At 31.3% G+C, this 25057-nt stretch overlaps 1 protein-coding gene across 3 annotated transcripts in view; it reads left to right on the forward strand.

The window, feature by feature from the left end:
* The window catches only part of LOC113519903 (neural cell adhesion molecule 1-like), a 144283-nt gene that overhangs the window by 12536 nt on the left and 106690 nt on the right, over window positions 1–25057 (forward strand). For 2 of the 3 annotated variants that reach the window (XM_026905125.3, XM_052900430.1), the window contains exon 2: window positions 15843–16129. In XM_026905125.3, the coding sequence (XP_026760926.1) occupies window positions 16039–16129 (91 nt within the window). In that variant the 5' untranslated portion in view covers window positions 15843–16038. The remainder of the gene's footprint in view (window positions 1–15842; window positions 16130–25057) is intronic. The other variant, XM_031913169.2, reaches the window with a different exon arrangement.

Below are 25057 nucleotides of genomic sequence, written 5' to 3' on the forward strand. Positions count from 1 at the left end.
AATACTTTAACCAATTATGCTCCGATTTTGAGTAATATTCTTGCAATAAATACAGATAAATATACGACAACATAACCTTTAAGAAAAGAGCATATTCCTTTTTAAAAGGCCGGCAACACACTTGCAATGCTGTTGGTGTTGTGGATGATCATGAGTGGCGGTAGTCATTTACCATCAGGTGAGCCGAGTGCTCGTTTGCCCCTGTGTTGTAAAAAAAAATTAATCAGTTTCTAGTACGAGTTGTACAAAGATTTACATTACTTAAATTTAAAGTTTAGTTTCATAATTTATATGAAAACTTAACCGAATCTCCTAATTGGTATATAGATATATCCACAAAAGGCACTCAGACTTATCAAGGACTCAGATTAAAATTAGTATTTTTGTCGGAATAAAATCTTTAATTAAATTTAATAATTAGCTCTTCAACACAGTTTAGGTACTTGCACAAAATCAAATACCAAAATTCCAAAATATTTCTAAATTTCCAAATGCCGATTGTGATTTTAAGGTTATAATTAATGATTTGAAGTTTCCAAGAAATATTGTCAATTATTTACAAGACCAGCTTCTACATTCCAACACCAGGAAATACGTTGCTTACATTTTCAACGGTGTTTTAAGTTACTAAGAAAACTTATTTAATAACGTAACTTGTTATTCATCAAAGGCAAAATCTTGAACGATTCCCATCTGAAAGGAAGTTCATTCAAAATTTTCTTCCGAATGGTTAGTTTATCTATATTACTAAAATTACAGATTAAAATACTTTTAGTTTTAGTTAGAAGATACTTTTTAATAATAGAAAAAGAATAATAGTGAATTGTATTAATTGATTTTACTTTTTGTAATAAATGTTATTATTTTATTACTTATGCACTTATTTTTATAATTATTTATTATTAGCTATATAAATCAGTATGTATATAAAATAGCCTATGTGCTAAATTAGGATATAACCTACGATATAAATTTCATTCAAATTCGTTCAGAAGTTGTGCGTGAAAAAATAACAAACATCCATCTATCCATCCATCCGTCTTCAATCAAGCGTTTTCAATATTAATTCAATAGGATTATTTATTATTTATTTTGAGATGTGACTTTATTTGCGTAAAATTCATTTATTACTTTTTAATCAAATAGTAATTTCAAATTAATTTTTTTCCTACGAACCCGATCTAATTATTCTTAGGCAATAACTAAAAAATTAATTGCTTCTCTAATTTTAAACTTAACCGATAATTCAAATTTTATTAAAGATAAATCGTCACTAAAGGCGTCTTAATAAGCCAAGGTTTTAAAATAAATCCACAGAGTTTTTCTCAAAATGAAATTAGCCAAAAAAGGCGGCGCCATTAAAATTACATTAGCATAAATAAGAGGAATGCTAATCTAAGGAAAATAAATCTTGGCCGAGAAATAAAAATAATCCTCGTGGCCGGCCGTTCAATGATGCTGTGACAGATTTCTTTTGAGGCCTGTTTTATAAATACCTTTTATAAATACGCATTACAAGGGAACTAAAATAATTTAATATTATTTACAAATAATAGATCATACATTCATTTCAGCCGTTAACTGACCACTGCCTAACATAAACCTTCTCAATAAGGGAAGTTTTTCCAGTAGTTGCCGTGTTTAACAGGCAAATTGACAACCGCAGTTTTAGAGATATTTTAAAAGATACGCTGCTACTCATCTCTTTGCCATTAAGTTCCTTTAGTCGCCTCTTACGACACCCACAAGAAAAGAAGGGGTGACCTATTCTATGCCAGGACCACTCAGACAAAAAATATATAAAAATAATAGATAATCATATTTTATTACTATAAAAAAATTGCCATAATCTTGTATCAAGTCTCCAGAATCGACACATATATACTTACATGAAACATACTACGAAATTAAATAAGGTAAAGGATGTATGTAAAAATAAGCTTGGTAGAAAAATAGTTAATGATTTTTATGAAAATATTGTTTATATTCGGCTTTAATACTTAAACATAATGTATGAGCCGATGAATGCACTTCTATGTAGTTTACAAAATAAATAAACTGTGTCGTCCAATACATTATTTACGTCCATATAGTAAATATATAATAATACGATATATCATGCTTTTTTTATCATGACCATTATTTCACTAAAAGCAACTAAGGAAACGAATCACAATACACCAGAAAAGGCAGAGTGAAGGAATGAGTTGTTATAATATATATCTTAGAATCATCTCTATAGAAAATTTAGATAGCAGCGTGGTGTCTCAGCGACAAATAACAAAAAATGTACCTCTTCATTCTCAATATACCGTAAAATATAACCAGGGGAATAAAGAGCGAAAATCTTATCTTATACGAAGGGATCTATGCTTAGCAGTTAATGGGTCATTTGCCAGAGTAACTCTATAGGCTACATAAATGTGTGTTTCTAAGACGAAGCTGATTGTGGATAACATATTTTTTTTACCTTTTTTTTTATGCAACTTAGAATGGCAAACAAACTGACGGCCCACATAATGAAAAGTGGTACCTACAAACATTACAGTATATTTTGTAATATTTATAAGCGATGGTTACCAGTTCCCATCAAGTAAACCATTAGTTTGTTTACTATTCTCCGTCACTTCACAAAAACTATGATTTATTTACACAATAAATCAAATTCAATCTTAACAAAGTTCTATAATTTGACTAACTCAGGAATAAACCTCTAACTACAATAACATGAAGAATTATCAAAGTCCTCGACATTTATATAATTAATTAATATAATTCTTCATGCAATCAATTTGTGGCCCACAAAAATATACCCATATATAATACCATCACCAATTTTAAATCCTCTTATAAAAGGGTGACAGTCATAATATTTTTATGAATGTAAAAAGCTTTGAACTAACACATGGTAAAGAGTCCAACAGTTAGTAGAGTACATCAAAAGTGAAATATAAATAAATTGCGGTGCGCCGCTAGCGTAAATACTCATTCGTACTCGTACTTTATGTCGGGCGGTTTTTTTATTTTTATACAATTGTTTCTAATATTTCTCAATATATATTCTTAATATTTTAGACTCTTTTAGTTGGTCTCTGTATTTTTAATTTTTTAGACTCCATAATTATCTTTTACCTACCTCCTACCTTTTACCGGTTCACCTGGTGGTAAGTGACTACCGCCGCCATGATCACCCACAACACTAGCGGCATCGCAGGTGTGCTGTCAGCCTTTTAAAAAGAAATATACATAATACTCTTTACACACATTGAATAACATCAAGTCATTGAAGACATCCAAACACGAATATTGTAAATAATTACATCTACTCGTGAATGTATAACATTGCATTTCTTTAAACAATGAACTATTGTTGAACATAGGTCTCCCCATAAAAGGATTTTGCCAGTAGTTGCCACGCTTCGCAAGCGAGTTGGCCACCGCAGTTAAGCTTTGATTATGTTTGAAAAGGGACACTGCAGCCCATCCCTCGAGGATTAAGTACACTTAGTAGCATCTTACGACACCAAACATCCACGAAAAAGGCACTTACTTTTCCATGGATGTTGTAAGAAGCTACTGGTCCATTCCATGGTGGGGCCACATGGCTAAAAATCAAATTTTATACCTAACACGAATTAAAACATAATTAACTATGATACAAAACGTACTCTTTTGGTGAAAGAACTATAAAAAGATTACAGAAAAAATTAGAATATACCAAATCTTTTTGTAAATATTTTTATTTAATATAAACACATTTTACTATGTGTTACACAATAATATGTTAAATAATAAACACATTTAACTAGTTTTACTATATTTTTTCACACATATATCCTTATGTAGCTGGAATCTTTCTTACGTTTCAATCCAAATGTGAAGCTATAGTAATACACGTGCGCACAAAGAACACCTCTAGCCTTCCTGAATTCTTGTATAGCTACACTAACCGCTCACAAGAGGTCGTTTAATTAATATCGTAACCCTTATTCTACAAAAAAACATGTCAATGTAATTCCAACCCTATTTCCTATGAATTATAAATCATACCTGTAAAAAATAAATTATCAAAGTAAGGAAAATTACCTCATCAAAACAAAGTAATTCCTTAGGGGGCAAGTATAGCAGAGCTTCCACTTAAACGCGTCCATCAGTTACAAGAAGTTTAACACTCTTTTATTCTAATTAGTCCTCGGGGGGAACACAGAGGGACGAATGGAAAGCAAAGGATAGAAATTCTGGCTTTGAACTACCAAGGGAGCCTTGCTTAATTTTGAGGGTTAGTTTAGTTGACATTTTGGCAACTTAGAATAAGAACAATTTTGATTTTATACATTAACATTTTGACACTTTGATGGCCTTGAAAGGATAGCGATTTCACATTGTCTCTCCGATAATTGCGACTTCAATTCTCGCACAATACAAATACTTGTATTTATTAGTAAATGTATTTGTATTCGTATTAGGATTTTTTCTATCTATCTTAAAATATGTATATTTGTAAAAAATATGGGTATATCTATAATTTGTCTAGTTTATTTTCAGCTTAATGTAATACTAGGCGACGCTGCAGTGCTGTTTAATATATAGGTATAAGACTATAAATATTGTTTATTTATATCATCATCATATCAGCCTTCAACTGTCCAATGCTGAACACAAGCCTTCCCTTTGGGGGTTTTTGACAGTAGTTACCACGCTTGGCAGGTGGATTGGCAACCGCAGTTAAGCTTTAGAAATGTCTCTTAGTCGCTCCTTACAACACCCACAGAAAAGGAAGAGTTGGCTTTTTCTATGCCAGGTAACACGGCCTGTTTTTCACCGTTTAGTTATATATTACTATATAAAATTAATAATTTCAGTACAAACATATGAAGAGTGCAGGAAACAGAACATGTAAGTAAACTATCTCGCATATCGTGACGACACATGCATTGTGCCCATTATGTATATCATTTTAATAGTATTTCTACAAGCAACACTTAACCCGTGCAATTTTATTCACCGAAAACCTAAATTTATTATCGCTGTCCATAAACTATGTGATAATTTACATAAAAGGCGCTGATATTTATAATCATCATCATTATTTCAGTTATTATCCGTCCACTGCTGGACATAAGCCTCCCGCATAGACTGCCATAAAGAACGATTCTGAGCCACCTGCATCCACTGACTCTCTGTAACGCTACTCCGTTGGGGGGTCGTCCTACACTACGTTTACCCGTACGTGGTCGCCACTCAAGAACCTTTCTTCGCCATCGGTTGTCGGTTTTCCGAGCTATGTGACCAGCCCATTGTCTCTTCAGCTTCCTTCGGGCTATGTCGGTTATTTTGCAGATATCCTCCTTTTGGATTCTATTTATAATACTAGTATTAAAATTGTAACTAGACAATGTTTGTACTTGTGAGATACTCGTAATTATAGCAAATTTATATGAGGGATATCAAATTCAGGGAGTCAGTGGATGCAGGTGGCTCGGGACAATTCCTTGGCAGTCTAGGACCTAAGCGAGGGCTAAGTTCAGAATTGGACAATTAATGACTGATATCATCATTGTCAATGATCATCTTGAATATGAAAGTCTTAGCCAGGGCAATAGAATCCAAATCAATGATTTTTAGATATTTTGTCTGTCTGTTTACATGTTTGTTCTCTCCACGCAAAAACTCCTGCGCCATATTGGATACGGTTTTCATATTAAAATTTCTGGGGTCTAACTTAAAATTTGGTGAATTTTTATCGTAATACGCCATATAAAAGAGATTTACGAAGTAGCGGGCAGAAAACTAGTATAGTATGTTTAATTAAAGTAAGAGTCCTTTAAAATTTATATCACTTACAGCTAGTCTGATATGTATTTGTAGTATCCTACTATTTTCCCACGTGTACCATTCTCAGCTGAATTGAATTTACACTTCTCAAATATTCCACGCGCACGAAGATAGTGGATTCGTCCGCTCGGGATCGATGGAACTACGTCTTAGAAAAGATGGCCTAATATCACAACAGATGTCGACGACGGTTATGTCAACTGGCCGTCCAAGTCCGTTCACCAAACTAATAAAAGATTCAGCATTGTCGTTTGCCCGAAAGAGGGTTCTTCCAAAGCATTGACGCCCATTTCGAGCGGTATGCGTATGGTTTTGAGGTCATGCATATTGGACCTTCGTCCGCTATTATCTGGTGTATGGCTTCCACAATGAACAAACAGGTTGTAATCCAAGACATTAAACAATTTTTCTTTTTTACTTTATAAATATTTTTGAGTTTAATCTTTTAACTAACATGACTCCGATCATCTACTTATAATATAGTAACTGAATTAAAAAACAGTATTACTTGATTTAAATAAAAATTTTAGCACACTTAAGTTACGTAATCAAAATAAATTGATTAACCAACATAAAAAGTAGCATTTTAATATATGTTTGTCGATTCCAAATATTACATGTATACAAATTTCCTCAAAATTGATTGAGCCCTTAAAACATTACCTAATCAAATTCACTTTGATAATTATAATATTAAAAAAGAATGGTATATCCTTGTTAAAGAATTTATAAGTACGAGTATAAACTATATTAAAATTCTTAATTTAAACTAGCTTTATCTCCGACATCTTTCGCATAATAATTGAAATTAACATAATTTGTAAAAATATAATAAGGTCATGCTAATACCATCTAGACATTTTTTTTAATTAAAACATGTTATAATAACTTTTGTAACTTTCGCGTTGCATGAGCTACGATTTAAAACGAATGAACGAAGAGACGCGAGTTAACGCGATCATTTAAGTAAATTATGATAATTAACCTGAGTTATCTCAACTATTCTAGCAGGATACACCGGCCGTAATCACGAATAGGCTGATGTAGCGCTGTCATAAAAAAAACGTTACCTTACTGTAGTGTGTAACGGTAAATGCATCGAATAAGGACACAGTCAATATTGTATGTAGAACCTCTTAGTATAGGAACACGATTTGTGTTTTTTTTTAATGTGTGATAATGGAATGGTACCCCACCCGAGCTATCGGTATACACCGGCGGGGCACCAATGAAGGATAATAAGTGAGGATGAAGTAGGTCAGTTAGCCCATCGTGACGAATTCAACAAGGTTCACGATGGTTTCCAGGAAGAACCACGTGGAGGTCGACCTAATAGGGCATATTGCTAGCAATGGGAATGTCAAACTCCATTGCTAACAGTCCCTTTTACTCCACACGATTTGTGTTCTGTGAGACAATGAGTGGGTAGAAGAAAACACTTCATTCTCGGAAGCTACTCGTGAATACAGCTAGTGTAACCTGGCCGAAACATCGAGATAACTCAGATAAAATATCATAGTTTACTTAAATGATCACATTAATTCCCATCTCTTACAAATTATAAATATGTTAAATTAACATTTTAATCACTTGAACTACATGCTGCAATGATTTGGCCATAGATACATATAAGCATAAAACATTACACCCCTTTTGTCAGCAGTCGTGTAAACTGAAACAAACATGGAACACATTTCCTTGCAGAAACGTACAGAATGCATTTATGTTCTCAATATATAAAGTCAAAGTAAGAACTATTTGCATAGATTTTCCGTTTCAAATATGCAGTCGAGAAATATCGGATATCTGCAGGAAAGTGTAGATACTGATCGATAGTATTGCATAAAAGATTCATAAAATTTTCATTTGACTATAATGGATAACATTTAACACATCTATTGTGTAGTTTTGGTAGATATAAATACACATATAAATATCTATGTTACTATATAAAAACGTAAATAAAGATATAATGTAGATACAGTTAAAGACAATCGAAATATGTAGATTTGTTTTTCAAACAATTTCAAAAGGATAAAATTTCATTACCCGGCTATATTTTTGGGTGTATGTGACAAGATAATTATCACTGCCAATTTAAACCAAAGTCGAGGTTTTTAATCGAAAAAGTTTCATCTACGTACCTAACCTAGCAATTAAATTAAACTAGACGTATTTGTTTTAATAATTATTATATTTACATTTAGAAACAATAAGTATTTTAAACAAAGCAATAACTATATTATAATCTTCTTCATATCTAAATAAAAATCTTTCAAAATCCTATTAACATACAAAGACTCGGACTGTCATGTAAAACAGAAAAAAATATATAAGAATTGTGAGATCGAAAAGTTACAGAATGAAGTATATATCAAAATACAATTGCCAATTCCGAATAGGAAAGGTTCCCTATAAAGTACGTGAGGCGGTCAAAAACAAACTTGTGCAATAAATAACCCGATCGGATAAGAGAAAGGTACGCAGTCAGCCATTTTATATTCAATAAAAAATGAGATAAACTAAATTGTCTTACGATATAGTCAGTCACACGATTTATGAAACAATATGGCGATTTATTGTTTTATAAATGCTAAGTAGGTATATTAACATAATATCTAAGTGGACTGCTAGAATATTAATATTTTTAATATAAATTACTACTACCACTATTTGTTAGTTTCGTTATTTATTCGTTAGTTTAACAGAGGGAGGCTTTATACAAAAGTCGTTTGCTTGGTACCTTTGTCACATTCGTGTTACAACCGTGAAACAGTTGTGACTGCATGGTTGTGTTTCAGTTTAAAGGATGGGTATTGAATTTACAGGGCAGAGAGTCATAACACCTTATTCCTCAGGAATGCCAACGTATGGGAGGTATCATGCGTGGAACAATATATACTCTGTTATGTCCATAGTACAGCTTATATCTATAAGCAACGATTACCACTTTCCATCAAGTTGGCCGTCAGCTAGTTCGCCATTCTAAATTGCATAAAAAAAGATAAAAACTCATAAGAGTCACTACATCGCTACTAAAGTAGCCTATTTTATTTATATATATTCATTATATTTTCAATTTATATTTTTCCCCTTCTATATTTAGTTACTCAACGAACATAAATACTGTAATGATATCTCACTAACGATAAAGCTTCTGCAGTGTCTTTTTTAACTTTAATAGTGGCAAAAACATTGAAATCCTGATGGAACCATAATAAAAAAATATACTACAGCTCATGTCGGGGTATCGCCCTCTGGTATTAAAAGTTTGTAGGCCTATTTCTTCATACGTGAAGTCCTCTGACGTAGCTTATCATACGACTGCCGAATGTACGCGTAGTCTGAAATATGTTACATTCATTTTTAAATTATCGTTTGTATCAGTACATCTTTATTCAAAATAAATTATAACAATGTAATTTTTTTGTACAATAAAGTATAAATAAATACATTATTATTCCTTATAGTAAGATATTATGCTTCCGTGACTAGGATAATAATACATACCCAACATTTCAAAAATAATTGCGATACGTAAGTGTTTGCCTGTAAAAACTTTGTTTGTTATCTCTTGATATTTTAATAGCTCAACAAGAATAGCTCGTAAAGAACATAGGCTACTTTTAACATATTCTGATCACATAAGACAAAACAAGTAAAAAAAATTACAGATTAATAATTAATAAATAAATAAAATCCATCTCCATCTATCTTTGAAAGTAGCACCCTAACCATTTCTGGTTATTTAAATTAAGAACTAAGTACTAATACACTGTATTCCTATTTTTACAATATATAACAAAATAATTACTAAAAGGAAAAACCAAAAATTTATGATGTTATTCAAGTGTAAATGATAACAAAGAGCTTGTTATTAAAACCACAGATAACAAAATACCGAGGCTGGTGTGGCTTACGCAAATAAATACTAAGAAACATACCTAATTACCGTAGAAAGAAATGGGAAAAGAAGATAAATTAGAGAAACGTTAATTTGACTTGTCGTTATACTCGTGCTCGCATTCAGTATTAAGTTTCACTTGTTCGTGTTCATCCCTGAACGAGTTAAGTGTACATTATACTATGGTATTAGATTATATAGATGAAGTAGCTCGATACAAACGCTTCGATGAAAACAGGTAAAATGTTTTATCTATGTGTCTATAAACTGGATATCTTAATATAAAATTATTACTAATTATATGAGGAAAATTTGTATTGTAAAATTAAATGGAAAAAGACAAACTATGTGATTTAATTACGAATATATTCTTGAAAGAAGAAAGAAAGAATTATGATCCCATATATGTCACATGGGGTCATATTTTTTTCTATGATACTTAGGATAGTAAAATTTGCGAAATATTAGAATTATAAAAAAGCGTACGGCCCCACCTAATAGAAAACTTAATAAATTGACCAATTTATGAATTCTTGATCTACATACTTTTAATATCAATTTATTAATTCTTTTAACTTCTTGTATAGCTTGAGTGTAAGCTAACAATTACAATAATAATAATATCCTACCAATATTAAAAACGTTAAAGATTAAATAAAATACTCGCAGATCATTACTACTATTGCTAATTTTCACTTTATACATAAGAAATATAGTGAAAAATGTGCTTACCTATATATGAACTGCGTAAAAAAGTAAACCGGAGTAAAAATATTAGGGGGTACGAAGGGACAAATACACAGCACTGACCTCAGCAGATAATGGGACAAAGGCAAGGCGATGATAATGAATATAACATATAAATATTTATATGAGGGGATAATAAAGGATTAAAAATGAACAACGGATCAACCGTGATTGTTGTCTGCGTAGGGATCTGTGTTTATCATATCCTCATAATACTCGTGATTTCACCCGTACATGTTATATTGTAGATTTTTTTAACAGTTAATAAAAGCAGCTAAATATAATTTTACAAATTTTATTCTTATTTCTTATTTAAACAAGATGTTTAACTGTGGTCTGGGGATTCATAACGTGTATCAACCTAAACCTTAACTGTGTTACAAACAAAAATTAAACTTGCAATAGACAGGTATACAAACATGTTTACACGACTTACTGACTGTCAAACGTCTGTTTATATGTAAGCAAAATAAAATTTATCCTATTAAAAATATGAGGTAATTAAAGTAATACATTTTATTATAATAATTTATAAACTTTGGTACGTAAAACTGCAAATAAACATTTGGGTTAATTCTGAGGCATCACTTCTCTAAACCTATCTGTCAAATTAAGCATTCAATTTTACTCGTGTATCACAGCTAAATCTACATTCTAAGGATCAATATAGATTCACGAAACTATCAAATTAAAATATTAGATTAATAGTTAGGTTTGTATAAATAGCACCTCAGAATCAACCCCATTATTACACACAGTAAACAACATTTAATAACTTAGATTTTTTTTAGACACTGTTTAAATAAGCGGTGTTTTAAATTATTTTTGTAGTAAAACAAATATACAAATTAACTATATTTGTAATGTCATTAATTATCGTAATTTACTTACATAATCTATAATATATATAAAACTAATATATTTCATAGAATCACAAAAAAATAATAATTAATGATCAATCCCATTCATGATCCGTACCCGACCCAAAGGTCCCCATGACACTATACTTGTTTCATGCTTCTGAGGACACGTAACTTTGTAGTTTGATAAGTCATTTGAAAGACCTTCGTATGTTAATGGCGTGAATTTACTGGGTACAGAGGAATAACACCTGAGTCCTCAGGAATGGCAACGCATGGGGGGTATCATGGGCGAAACAGTATACTCTGTTATGTCCATGGTACTGCTCATGTCTATAGGCGACGGTTACCACTTTCCATCAGGTGGGCCGTCAGCTTGTTTGCCATTCTAAGTAGTATAAAAAAAAATGTGAATGAAATAATATAACTATTACGAAGGCGACCTAGACTTAATACCAAAGAACAATACCCTCATATGTTTGCAGTAGAAATAATAAACCCATTTTAAATGAACCTACAAAGACTAAAATAGATGCTACGATACTAACAAATGGAGAAATAAAGTACCACGTAACTAGCAAGCTTGTTTTACTATATTAATGATAGTGAAAGAAACAAATAGATCTGTTTGTAACAGACATTATTTGGCAATCAAGTATAATGTATACAAATGTATACCACAGTCTATAGAATTCTTTCCTAATACTGTGTATGTTTATGAATAATGACGCCGTTTAAAAATATATATTTGTTAACAAGCTTTATAAATATTAATGTTAAATTTTAAAATTACTATCATAGTAATATTGTAAATGTAAAAGTTTATAGATGTTTGGATATTTGTTTTGACAAATTTTAATAAAATTTAATACATGGGTGAGTTATATTCTGACTGAACACATAGGATACTTTATAAATATATTGATTCATGTGGGCAACACTGCGGATAATTAAGACTTTGAAGAGTCAAAATATTTGTTAACGTGCTTTGTAAACATCAGTTCTAATTTTTAGCGTTACTATATGGCCATAAATATTAATGACTCTGCGCTAATAATACCATTAACCCCACTAAAGTAAAAGGGCTTTGAACAAGTGATTGTAATTATTAGTTCCATTTTTAACTTATAAACCCAAAATATACAAAAGTACATAACTTGTAATTAACTTCAATAACTTAATTACAAGTTGTATAATTATTCTACTACAGGGAAGATAGTTGACGGTATGAATTAAGTTAAAGTTACTGTTGATCTATGTTTGATGTAACAGACATAAATGTCATAAGTTGTACTTAATTATATGTTAGTAAACTTCACATAATATTGTGTATGTACATTCGACTGGCAGTATTAAAGCTGTATAGCTTCAAATAAAGATCAACAATAACTTCAAGTTATCATACCTTCAACCCTCTCCCCTTTCCATTTGACCGAGTATTATAGAACATAATCGAAAAATAAATTTTGCGTTACTGTTCGTAACCTCTGTGGAAACTTTTTATTCCCGGGATAAGGGTCAGCTTCTGTAGAGATTAAAAGACATTATTTACCCGTGTATGCGTAACCAAGCGTCAAAGTTTTATATTTCTGACAGGGGACCGAAAGCCGACCCTTTGAACATGTGTTCTGCCGACGTTTAAATGTGTTTATGTGGGAACGATTTACTTTGAGTGTCGACTATGCTGTCTAACTAATTACGGTTCCCTGCCAAAAGATACAAAAGCACCCCTCATGTTGAGACACCAGTATGTCACATCTGTTTTTTTAATTAGATACTATCCCGCGACTTTTCCTCTGTAGATTAAGATATAAAATTAGTTAAGGATATTGTCTATTCATGTACTAATTTTCATTCAAATTATTACAGCCGTTTATGCATGATTTAAAAACAAAGATTTAAATCACATTTTTCATACAAATTTCGATAGAACCTTACATATTTGTAGTATTAGAAGAAATATTAGAATTTGCTTAATTTTAAAATTCAATGTAAGTATAAAGTTGCACAATGAATAGTTGGTACAATGTCGCAACATTATCTAGAAGTTTCTACATTTATTAAAATATAATTCTCAACATCTCTTATGAGAATTTTATATATACACTGAAGAAGTACGTAATAGTAATACTCGAAACATGCATCAATTTTGTCAGTGCCTCTAAAACATGTTGTTTACATTAAAAATTGGTTTGTCGAGGATAAATACTCATGCAGACCTACATACTCCTGGGAAGATATGTGAGTATTGCCAGACTCTTACCGGCTAAAACCCGGTGTTCCTCGTCCGCTTGAGTCGGAGTCGCGAGGAACCCGCTTGAATTCGTCCAGACACCGGCGAAAGGTTATAAGTCTTATCACAACTATTTTCCGAAAATGAGTGCGGATATTATAGTTGCTGCAAAATAAAGATGTATTCATTTGAATACAATAAAATTATTAATTATAATATAAAACTAAAGCTAATAAATGTAACTTTAAATAACGTAACCTTTTATTAGCATCTATTTTTAACTCCAACTGTATTTCAAGTGAGATAAAGTCTCATACATTCAAAGGTCAATAAAAGTTTATTAATTTTTGCATCAAGAATTATTAAAACCATCCCTATATATCCCTATTTAGGTTTTATCTTTTTGATTAATAAAGTAACTTAAATAACGGCAAGCAGCGCCATGAACATAGAACTGTGATTTTCTTGATACTCCGCATGCGTCATCATTTGTAAGATCCAAGGGAACTCCTGTAATTAATTCCGTGCCCTGAAATTTCACTGCCGCTTTCCATTCATCAAACCCAAATATAACTGTTTGATGAAATCATGAGATTTCTGACACATGCAGCCCAATTTTGATACAAAATCTTCGACTCCCTTTATATATGAATACATAATATTGTTTATTCTCTTAACTATTACTAATATTTTGGAAAGTCCTTTGCTAACTAATTCTTGATCGCTGACTCACAATTCTTGGTGATTTATTGACACTGACACTCAAACAAAGAAACAAATTTATTATGGAGTTTGTTATAAGGTTGATTCTTTGGTTCGTTTCTCGAGTCAGTGTTTAAAAATATGGTTATATTTAAATATTTAGGTAGAACTTACACTAGTCCCGACGATAAACACTTTGTAAGATCCTATCCAAAATTATGATTTTTAAGATGAAATATATTCCATTTATAGTAGATTCAACAGACGAATATACTAGACTCGGTAGTACCTGACAGGTTTTCATTAAATACTTCCAGTATTCCCTTTGTCCGATGAATGCAAGCATAGGAGCATATTCACAGTTGTCTAACAACCTGTCATGAAGCACGCCAGCCGCAACTTAATCCGCCTGGCGATTATGTAATGTTAAACGTATAAACAGCATACGCTTATATATGAATAGGTATATAATAGTTATGTATATTAAGATTCCCCTACTATTATTTAGCTTTTCAAAGGAACACCAAAAGGGAACTGAATATTGATTATACTCAGTTCGTCTGAATCTTTTATATGATTATATTGCCAGTTCTGAACGTATTTTTAATATTATTTTTGTTTAATTTGATAAGGTTTACTCCCGTGTTAGTTGAATATTAATTTTGTGATGATTAAAGTTAATTTCTTAGCAAAAAAGTGCTCATTGTAAAGTTAAAAACACGCGATTAAGAATTTAAAATTAAAATGTTTTCAATTTATTTACAAAACTTGTCATCATTTATTTATGCATGTTCACGATTGAGTTAGTTCTTTTGAGGAGCAAAATATATTTGTAAAATAAATTAATAATTATTATTAAAATTACCCGCAAAATCTGTAATATATAAAAGTAGAAGCAAATTTATGTATTTTAGATACCTGTTTCATACACCAGAGAGCAGGTAAAGCATTAATTTGACAAGCCACCTTACAGGCCTTTATAGATAATGAATATTTACATTGTTTAGCAACCTAGGATGCTATCCAAAAACAATAAGTAGTAGAAACTACCTAAATAATGTAGCTTTATTATACTCTATGATAGTACCATCATTATCAGCATCAGTCTTATAACATCCAACGCTGAACAATGGCCTTTTTTATACAATTTAGAATAAGAAACAAGCCAACAACTCATCTAATGTATTGTCTACAGACTTGAATAACATCATCATCACCTCTCATGCGATGTTATACTTAAGACCCAACATGTTATACCTCCGTGCCCTGTATTTGATACAAGCATTTTGTCATAATAATAGAAGAAGATAATCATAATTTATTATAAAATAATCACGTTGATTTCCATCTCTTATAAACCATAAAATACACGACGCAAAAGTGTAAAAAGAAAAAGTTAATAATTTATTACTTTTCAACTGTAATCGAGAGTAACAGTTATCACTCTAAAACGTTATAAATAGCAACAATAATTCTAACTACATACTTCTTCACCAGCCCCTTTAATTTTATTTAAATAGTGAACTATTTTATTTTTATTCAATATGAAATATTACCACAGATTATGAAAAATAACTACAAAACTAGAGAAAGGATTAAAATGGTGACCAAAAATAGCATGTAAATATAATGCAGTGTTGTGCAAAGTGACATAATTCTTTAGTGTAGAACTATGGATATATAGTGTAAAAAAAATATTTATTGATAAGTGAAGTTGTGTATAAAAACGCCAGAATGTAATGTATTAGTAATTTAAAATGTGGTCAGTTAAGTGGATGCGATTAGTGGTGATGCTGACTGCATGCTGGGCCCAAGAGGGCGAATGGAGCGAAGATGCCGAAGATTTGGGTAAGTTAAATGCACTTTTATTATATTTAAAAGCTAGATTTTTAAAACTATTTATAATTTTAAATCTATTTACAAATGTACAGTATATACCTAGTAAATCATTTACACAATATAATGATTACAAAGTAATGGTCGAGAGATGCTCATCCGTCTTAAATCACTAAAGCCTAACTACAGTTGTCAAGAGGGAAAGGAATTGCTATTAATGAGATCTAACTGCCCCATTGCTAGCAATACACCCTATCAAGTCGATCTCCACGCAGTTCCCCCTGGAAACTATTGTGGATAATTCTAGTGAAATTCGTCACAATAGGCTAACTGACCTGCTTTTATCGTCACCTATCATCGCTCACCGATGCCTCACAAGCGTATAGTTACTTATAGCGCAGGCGGAGTTACCATTTCATTATCATCCATTAAAATAAAACTGCGATTGATAATCCGCCTGCCAAGCGTGGTAACTACTGGCAACCTCCCCCCCCCCCCCCCCTCCCCCAAATAAGGGGAGATCTACATTCAGCAATAGACAGTTAACGACTGATATGATGACGATTATTATTATTATATAGTATTCTGTAAAGTCTATAGTGTGGTTCATTACTATACGTGGTAATTATCACTTTCCATCGCTTGAATTTCTATTTTATTTCTCTTTGTTATTATTTTGACGTTCATTAGAAATTAAATTGTAGAAAAAAAGTGATATTTAGAATCTAATTATCGAAATTATTTATTTATTTATTATACATTTTTACAATATTTACTTTTACAATTTAAATTTTTAATACGTAATGAAAGGAGAATTCGAATAATATTTCAGAATTCTAAACCTTTAACGCAAAATGTATATTTCATAATTATATTAGCTAACACATATTCATACATATTAACAAAACCGGAACATGTTATCTAATTGGCCATGTTTCTACATTAACCACTTATATAATGTTAACGTAATTTCAATAGATCAATACACCTATTTGTGACATGCCATTAGCAATTAATCCCTTAATGAATTGCTTTGATCACAGCAATATAGCTTAATTTAACTAATAGCAAGAAGTTAATACTTATGAAAATTGGCCAACAGCGACAATTATTTTTGTTGATGCCACACCTTGCCATAGAATCGTTGAACGATCAAATGAAATAAATCGAACAAACTCAAGTGGGAATCGCGTTGAACCCATTAAAAGCGATTGCTTGTCGAAAATGAAAATGGGGATATATATTTTCGTTTGTTCCACGCCCCTGTTATCCCGTGTTTTTGGCTGATTTTTATGCAATCCCAATGGAGCTGCGTTTATACGCAACAAATTGCGCACCTCAATTGTGAATGGTGATTTGTTTTAAATTAAAAAATATGAACTATTATATATATCGATAACGAGGTTAACTGAAAATATTGTTTAATTATATGGTTAATTCCATCTAGCATTAACATTCTGATTCTAATTCTTGGGGTTTAATCTAATTTCTAACCACAAGTAAGATAAATGAACTCTTTAGTGACGTCCTATGAGTATAATAAAAAAACGTATTCACGTAATAGTCATTAAATAGAAAGCTAGAATCAGCTTTAATGTAACAGTATTATGGGCAATTTTGAGTCTTTAATAAGTCCAGGTCCATTCTTGTATGGAAAAAACAAGTCCACTTATCTTCCACTTTTAAAATTACAAATAGATTAGAAAGAATTATCAAAGAAGTTTTCAAGACAATAGAGAGTACATTCTAAGCGTTTCTTATTAAAATTTTTGACAAATGTCCAAATTAGCGAATCGTGCAAAATTTTCCTCATTCGATAAATAACTTAAACTGGTTTGCGAATACACTTTGTGTTTCTTTTGAAAAATTAATTCCAGTATGTCTACGCGTCGCTCATATGTACTCAAGTTCGATTTTTCGTTTGAATGACTGCAAAAGGAGAAAAAGAGCGACCCAATTAAAAAGTGTTCATGCATGGGTAGCTCTATTCGCTTCAATTTTATTGGAACGATTAATTTTATTGCGGAAATTTCTGGACAGCGGAACGAATGGAAAACGAGACTCGGACGACGTGGCTTCACCGACCTTTTGTGGTTGCGCGATGGATGGGTTTGTTCAGTACCAAATCTAATCAAAGAGCACACAGCAGAAAAAAGCATTGCCACTCGCTTATTGTACAAGTGATGAATGTGATGTAAACCGACGAGGATCAAGCGTGACTGTAACTCTTAAAGTATAATACATATCCAGAATACTTACATTAGAATCGACTAGGAAATATTCTTCTCACGTTAGTCCAACAAAAACTAACCTATATAATCCTTTTCATTCTGTGTCTAAAACGTTAAAGTAATAAAATCGCACAAATGTGCAAATAGTTATCATTCATTATCATACAAAGGAAGTAAACGTTAATGAAACTTTCCGAATTATATTTGACTGAACTAAGTATTATCTTGCGGAAGTCCATATCACTGGTTATTTGATTAAAATTATTTTGTTTCAATATATTTGTGACTGCCGACACTCGAAGATTTTACGAAAATTTGGGTGCCGAACAGTTAACACTACGTTCCGAGCAATGATCTAATAATTTTAACTTTGGAGGTGAAACACGTGTTACAAAATGTGTGTGGATAACATGGTAGTCGGAGATTGATGATTAACATGGTCAATCTTAGAATGTTGTCAGGCATACAAATACTAATGGTAGTGGAATTAAAATAATACCCTATTCCCTTTGGCCGCAACAAAATATCAGTGCTTTGCTCTTTTGAGGGCGAAGCAATAAACTGAGTTGTGACCATTTTGTATTGTTATGGCACACGCACAAACGAAAAATTGTATTTAGCTTTATGTATTTTTTAATCATTTATGTTATCTCGCTTTTTATGTATATCTATATATGTTGTAATTTGTGTGCTGTAAGTAATGCAAATTATCTATATAATTGTAATAAAATAAGTATTTTTCAAATTATCAAAGTCTGTCTCAAACTTTCACTCTTTAGTTTGCTTTATCCAACCATTAATACGTCGACAGGTGTCTTCTAACATTAAGAAGAAAAAGTACGAGATCATCATCTAAAATTCTTTAGACATATATTAAGTAATCAGAACTACATAAATGTACAAATTCTTTATCTTACAGTCCAAATAAAGACAAAGCAGATATGTGACAACTTAAACTTTGTGACAGTTCCGCCGAACATCTGCACGTCCAAAGTTACGTCGTTTCTTCTCCCAAGAGGTGACAATTTGTAACTGTGGAGTGCGAGTGAGTGAATGAGTGATCGTATTGTTTATACTCTTTACCTCCAAGATTATCGCTATCCAAGATTATGACGACAATTTTAATTAATGATTATAAATTGCATGATAATGCATAATTTAGAGATGAAATACGTGTCACAATATGTGTGGGAATAATGATCTGAGAATGATGATTAAAAAGGGAAATCGTAAAACTTCTGAATCTAATAATAATAGTAGACAATGATCAATTGTTAGCGGCACACTAATAATAGTGGAATTAAACAATTCTAATCAAGTAACCAGTGATATAGACTTCCACAAAATGACACCTAATACAGTATAAAAATAATAAAGTAACTCTAGGGGCTGTAGAAATAGCTTAGTTATGCTCCAAATATACTTGATTGCATTATAATAAGAATTCTGAAATTCTTAGTTAAAAATTTTACAAAATATATGCCTTGTACTCAATGCATAAGTAAAATCTTCTCTACTTGGAGTTATCTCTTTAAATTTTTTAATAAATGTGATAAATAAATAAAACAGTGTGAATAATGTATATTGACTATATTTTTCTACGTAAAATTAAATTGCACTAATACGATACTTAAAGAGGTAACTCCCTAAGTACACGTAACAGATACTCGACGTTAGTTAGCGAGATAAAAATATATTGAGTTACACACATTCGGCTTATTTTTCTATTTTCCTTTTTGTTCGCACACACGAGTAAGGTCTTCCTTATAGCTTATTGATCCGGAAACCTTAGTACAAATTGTTACTACATTATGACTATTTACTGACGGACACAAAGTCATATAATCCACTGCGTTCGCGAGCCTGTCGTTCTCCTTAATTCCAGAAATGTAGCTTTAGTGAACTGGACGCCCGGGACAGTACAAAGCCACGTTTTACCTTTAGTTTTAACTGATTAAAATGTCATCTCGTTTGATAAGTCTATTTAATTTAAATCCTTTATATCAAGAATGTAATAAGAAACATTACATTTTGTATGATTGCGTGATAAAAGTGCCAATTAAATAAAAGTGACAATGTAAATTGATTTTATCTGTAAAAACACCAGAGGTAGACTTTGTACAAAAGTCGATTGCTTGGGTACCTCTGTCCCATTCGTGTTTCAACCGTGAAGCAGTTGTGTTTGCATGGCTGTGTTTCGGTTTGAAGGGTGGGATATGGCGTGAATTTACTGGGTACAGAGGAATAACACCTGAGTCCTCAGGAATGGCAACTCATGAGGGTATCATGAGCGAAACAGTATACTCTGTTATGTCCATCGTACTGCTCATGTCTATATAGGCGACGGTTACCACTTTCCATCAGGTGGGCCGTCAGCTTGTTTGCCTAAACATTTGATAAACATTAAAATAGAATTAAATTATTAAATGTCATTAAATAAGTAAAGATATTAACAATATGAGGGTTAAAGTACAATAATGATATCAGATGATGCAATTTTTACAATGCCTTTTAAATATATTGCGTATTTTTAAGCAACGTTGAATAAAGAGGTTCCCAGTTCGTCTGAATTTTTTACCACTAATCAACGTCGTCAATTTTGAACTGTTTTTCACAATTTTCTTGCAGTCGATAAGTCGTACTTATGTATTGATCCTGTTTTATTTATATTATTATTCTTTGTAGTGTAAAAAGGTATTTGTTGTAAACCAACACCCATATGTATACACGCAATTACACATTCTAAGAAATATTTACAAAAGATCTCATATTTATTGTTATGAAATACACGACAGAAATCTTTTTTTTAAACAGCAAAATGTACCCGTTGCATAACTTTGAATAGCATTTAAGCTTAGGTACGACCTACCAAATAAAAAGCGGCTCCAACTCATCACCTATAGATATGAACATCACCGTGGACTTCAAAGGAACCTAATAAACTCCACAAAGTACTATTTTTTGTAGATTTTTCCTTTTATATGACTTAAAATGGCAAACGACCCATCTGATGAAAAGTGATAATGGCCACCTATAGACATGAACAGTATCATGGACATAACATAGTATAATGTGTCACCCATGATTTTCTCTTCATGCGTTGCCAATTCTAAGAAGACACTAATGTATTATACATCTGTATCCTGTAATTTCAATGCCATATCCCATCCTTCAAACCAGGACACAACCATACAAACAACTGTTTCACACCAAAAACACGAATGGGATAGGGGTACTCAAGCAGACGACTATTGTACAAAATGTCCCTCTGGTTTCTTAGAATGTTTATGCCATTACACAATGTATAAAAGAATTTTTTATTACATTACGATACGGTAGATGAAATTAATTACGATCGGGTAAACAAACTCAAAAGCTATAAATCACACAACGTTCGATTATAAATCGTGTTAATATGGTCATAAATTACATTTTCATTTATTAATACAGATTGAAGTATAAAGTTAATTTGCTGTGTCCTCTGTACTACATGTATAAATTGGTCATCATTACTAATATTTGTACAACAACTACAAATAATTAAAATTCATAAGTGCTGAATAATTTTATAAATGCATTCGTTGTATTAAAAGTTTTGTAGTTACATTTAATATTTACATAATTTAAAGATAGCTCGTTGATTTCATTTGTATAAAATAAATACATTAATTAATAAATAAAATAATAAAGCCGTATACATCACGCAACGCCATCTAGTCCCAAACTCATCGGAACGACTACATAGGAATATTGTAAATCTAAACGTGAGTTGTCATTTGTTTTACCATTTTGTTTACTTTTTTCTGTATTATATTAAGTATGTAAGTGTTGTGGATTATTGAAATAAATTCTCTTTCATTAATTTATTTGTCATTTCTTGTACAAATTACCATCAAAATTAAATGTCGCATGCTCCTGCTATTTTGGACAAACAGGAATATTTCGGAAACTTCTTCTTATAAGAGGTATATCAGTATATATCAGTCACACAGACAACGTTTCAGGTAAAAATTACATGATATATAATTCATAGAAACCGCCCAGATCAATACAAACATACTTATGAATGCAAATGTTATTGTCCACTGAACTGTTAATCACAGGCTTTCCTCGTATTTCGCCACAAATTACATATTTCAGGTCGTTGCACTACACTAAGTTTACTTATAAGGGGTCACTGTTATTATTTTTAATTTATAGTAGTGATTTAAAATAATTATAAAAAAATTAAATTAGTAAATATTCTGAAGACTAAAAAGAAGGTATTATAATACCTTACTACATTTACTTATATTGAATTCACTTATTATATTACAAGTACTTAGTAAGTAATCCTACGGAGTGAGGTCCTGGTGACCTGTAATACAGGTATTCTTATACCTATCTCAGGCACCAGTCTCTCACAATTATATTTATAATTTAATTACTTTAATATAAACATGTCTCATTGTATCTCACTGTGATGAATTGTGAAGAGAAAATAAATCTATTTATTATTATTATATAAATAATGGCCTTTATTTCAATATTATATATTGAACAACCAATATATATATTATTAGACCAATATATAGAATGTTATAACCACAATAAATGTATATTCCTATATATTACCCAACATTGAACCTTTCTTCTCCGTAAGCTGTCGTTTCTACGTGCAATGAGTATATAACCGGCCCATTGTCAATTTAGTCTATCAATTCTTAGAACTCAATATAATTATATACTCGTAATATTAGACGGCCTTGCACGTCGTTGTTTTATCCCTACTATCATCTATTGAGTCTATTTTCAGTGTTTGGTATCATAAAGATGCAAAGAAACCTTTACGGTTTTTCTTTGTATGTCCGTCCATCTATCACAGTGTCTAATATCTCACCAACTTCAAATTATATTAATTTGAAATTTTGAATAATTTTACTTATCATTAACGTACATACGAGTATATTATAATAAAAAAAAAATTAAAAAGTATTTGCTTTTCGGCGGTCAAAAAGAGTAATCAAAATTTCAAAATTTATCTACTGGTCCAAGTAGAATATTATACAATAAAGTTTCATTTGTATGTATATTATAAATTATTTTTTATTTATTTTAATGCTGCGTAATTTTTTACTTATAGTCGAAAATGGCTAATAATATTCTTTCCTTTCTATCTCCGAAATTTATGACACGAAAAATCTAAAATAATTACAATTTATAAAAGCATATGTAAATATTACAAGAAAAATAAAAAAATATTTCTAAACATTCTAACACAAACTTAGTTATGCAGTTCAATTTTTACCCATAATTATAGCCCAAATTACAAATTGCCGTAGCAATAAATAAAACCATTAAGTATAAAAATTGTAACATCATATCACGTCATGAGATATCGCCACTAGCCAGTCAAACGCGCCGAACCAAGCCCTTTTCCAGACATAACCACCGCCGCATGACAAGACATGCCAGGAAAGGCGCTAAAGTCAAGCCATACGATGAAATGCCAGTAGTGTGAGCAGTCTATATTGAAACGAGCTTATATCTAATAAAAAAAAATGTTATCACCATAACTGTTGTTTCAAAATGCAATAAAGGTCATTTATCACATATCTACCTACAGAACCCTTGGCGCGTGAGTTCAATTCACACCTGACAGGTTTTGCTTCTTATTGAGATTAAAAATACCACATATCTTAAATTAGAGCAAACAGTATACATACATGTATAAAATTTCATTAAAGTCGGTTCAGCGATTTCGGAGAATTGCGTAAACGAATATTGTGACACGGGTTCTTATAATTAATAAGATAAAATTAATTATTCATTATATTTAATATATAAAAATCTCGTGTCACCAAAATATATTTATTAATATAATTTTATGAAATTGTGAACTTGATATTATTAATGTGCATATTTTGTCACAGAGCCCAAGGAGAATTGTCTCTAAATGCGGCAATTTTGTCATATTTCAACCAGTTGTTTCTCCAAATTTACATAATATATTTATATATTAAATATAAATGCATTATATGAGCACTAGCTATATAAAATACATCTACATATTAACAGTCGTAATATAAACATTTTTTCATCTCCCTGTCCCGTGCCAATTTGGAAAAATCTTTACTTAGTGCTTTTACATTAATATAAATGTATATAATACACATATAGATTATATATCAGATTCGTATTTTTACCGCGATAATGAATTTAATGCCTATTTTGTCCATTAATTTGCTGTTTCCAGTGATTTTACCCGAGCGAACATCTTATCTCCCGTTCCCGTGGAAATTTCGGGAAATCCCTTCCTAGTATTGTTATATAAAGAATCCATATTACAACATAACATAACATTTCATATTTCTAAATCCAAGGATTTATCTGTGCTTTGATGAGTCAGTCAATTTCATCTCATAATTTAATTTTAATATAAACTTGCTGTGTGTTACGGCTTTTCATGTGTGATCAAAAACGATCTACCGATGTTTTACACACACCAATATTACGTTCGAATCCGTCCAGCCCTTTAAACGTTTGTTATATCTAAACCTCGTGAAAGTTTGGTTATTTAGATGTTCATAATATTCGTATAAGATAGGATTAGCAGCTCATCGGAGATTATTATTTAGCCTCGGTAATAATAACTTTTCCTATTCAGCATACTAAAATGTAAATCTACCACAATCCTCCGTACCAACTCTCTAACAACACGAACCTTATA

This window comes from Galleria mellonella, unplaced genomic scaffold, assembly GCF_026898425.1.
Source record: "Galleria mellonella isolate WM207_F2 unplaced genomic scaffold, CSIRO_AGI_GalMel_v1 utg65, whole genome shotgun sequence".
NCBI classification, from domain to species: Eukaryota; Metazoa; Arthropoda; class Insecta; order Lepidoptera; family Pyralidae; genus Galleria; species Galleria mellonella.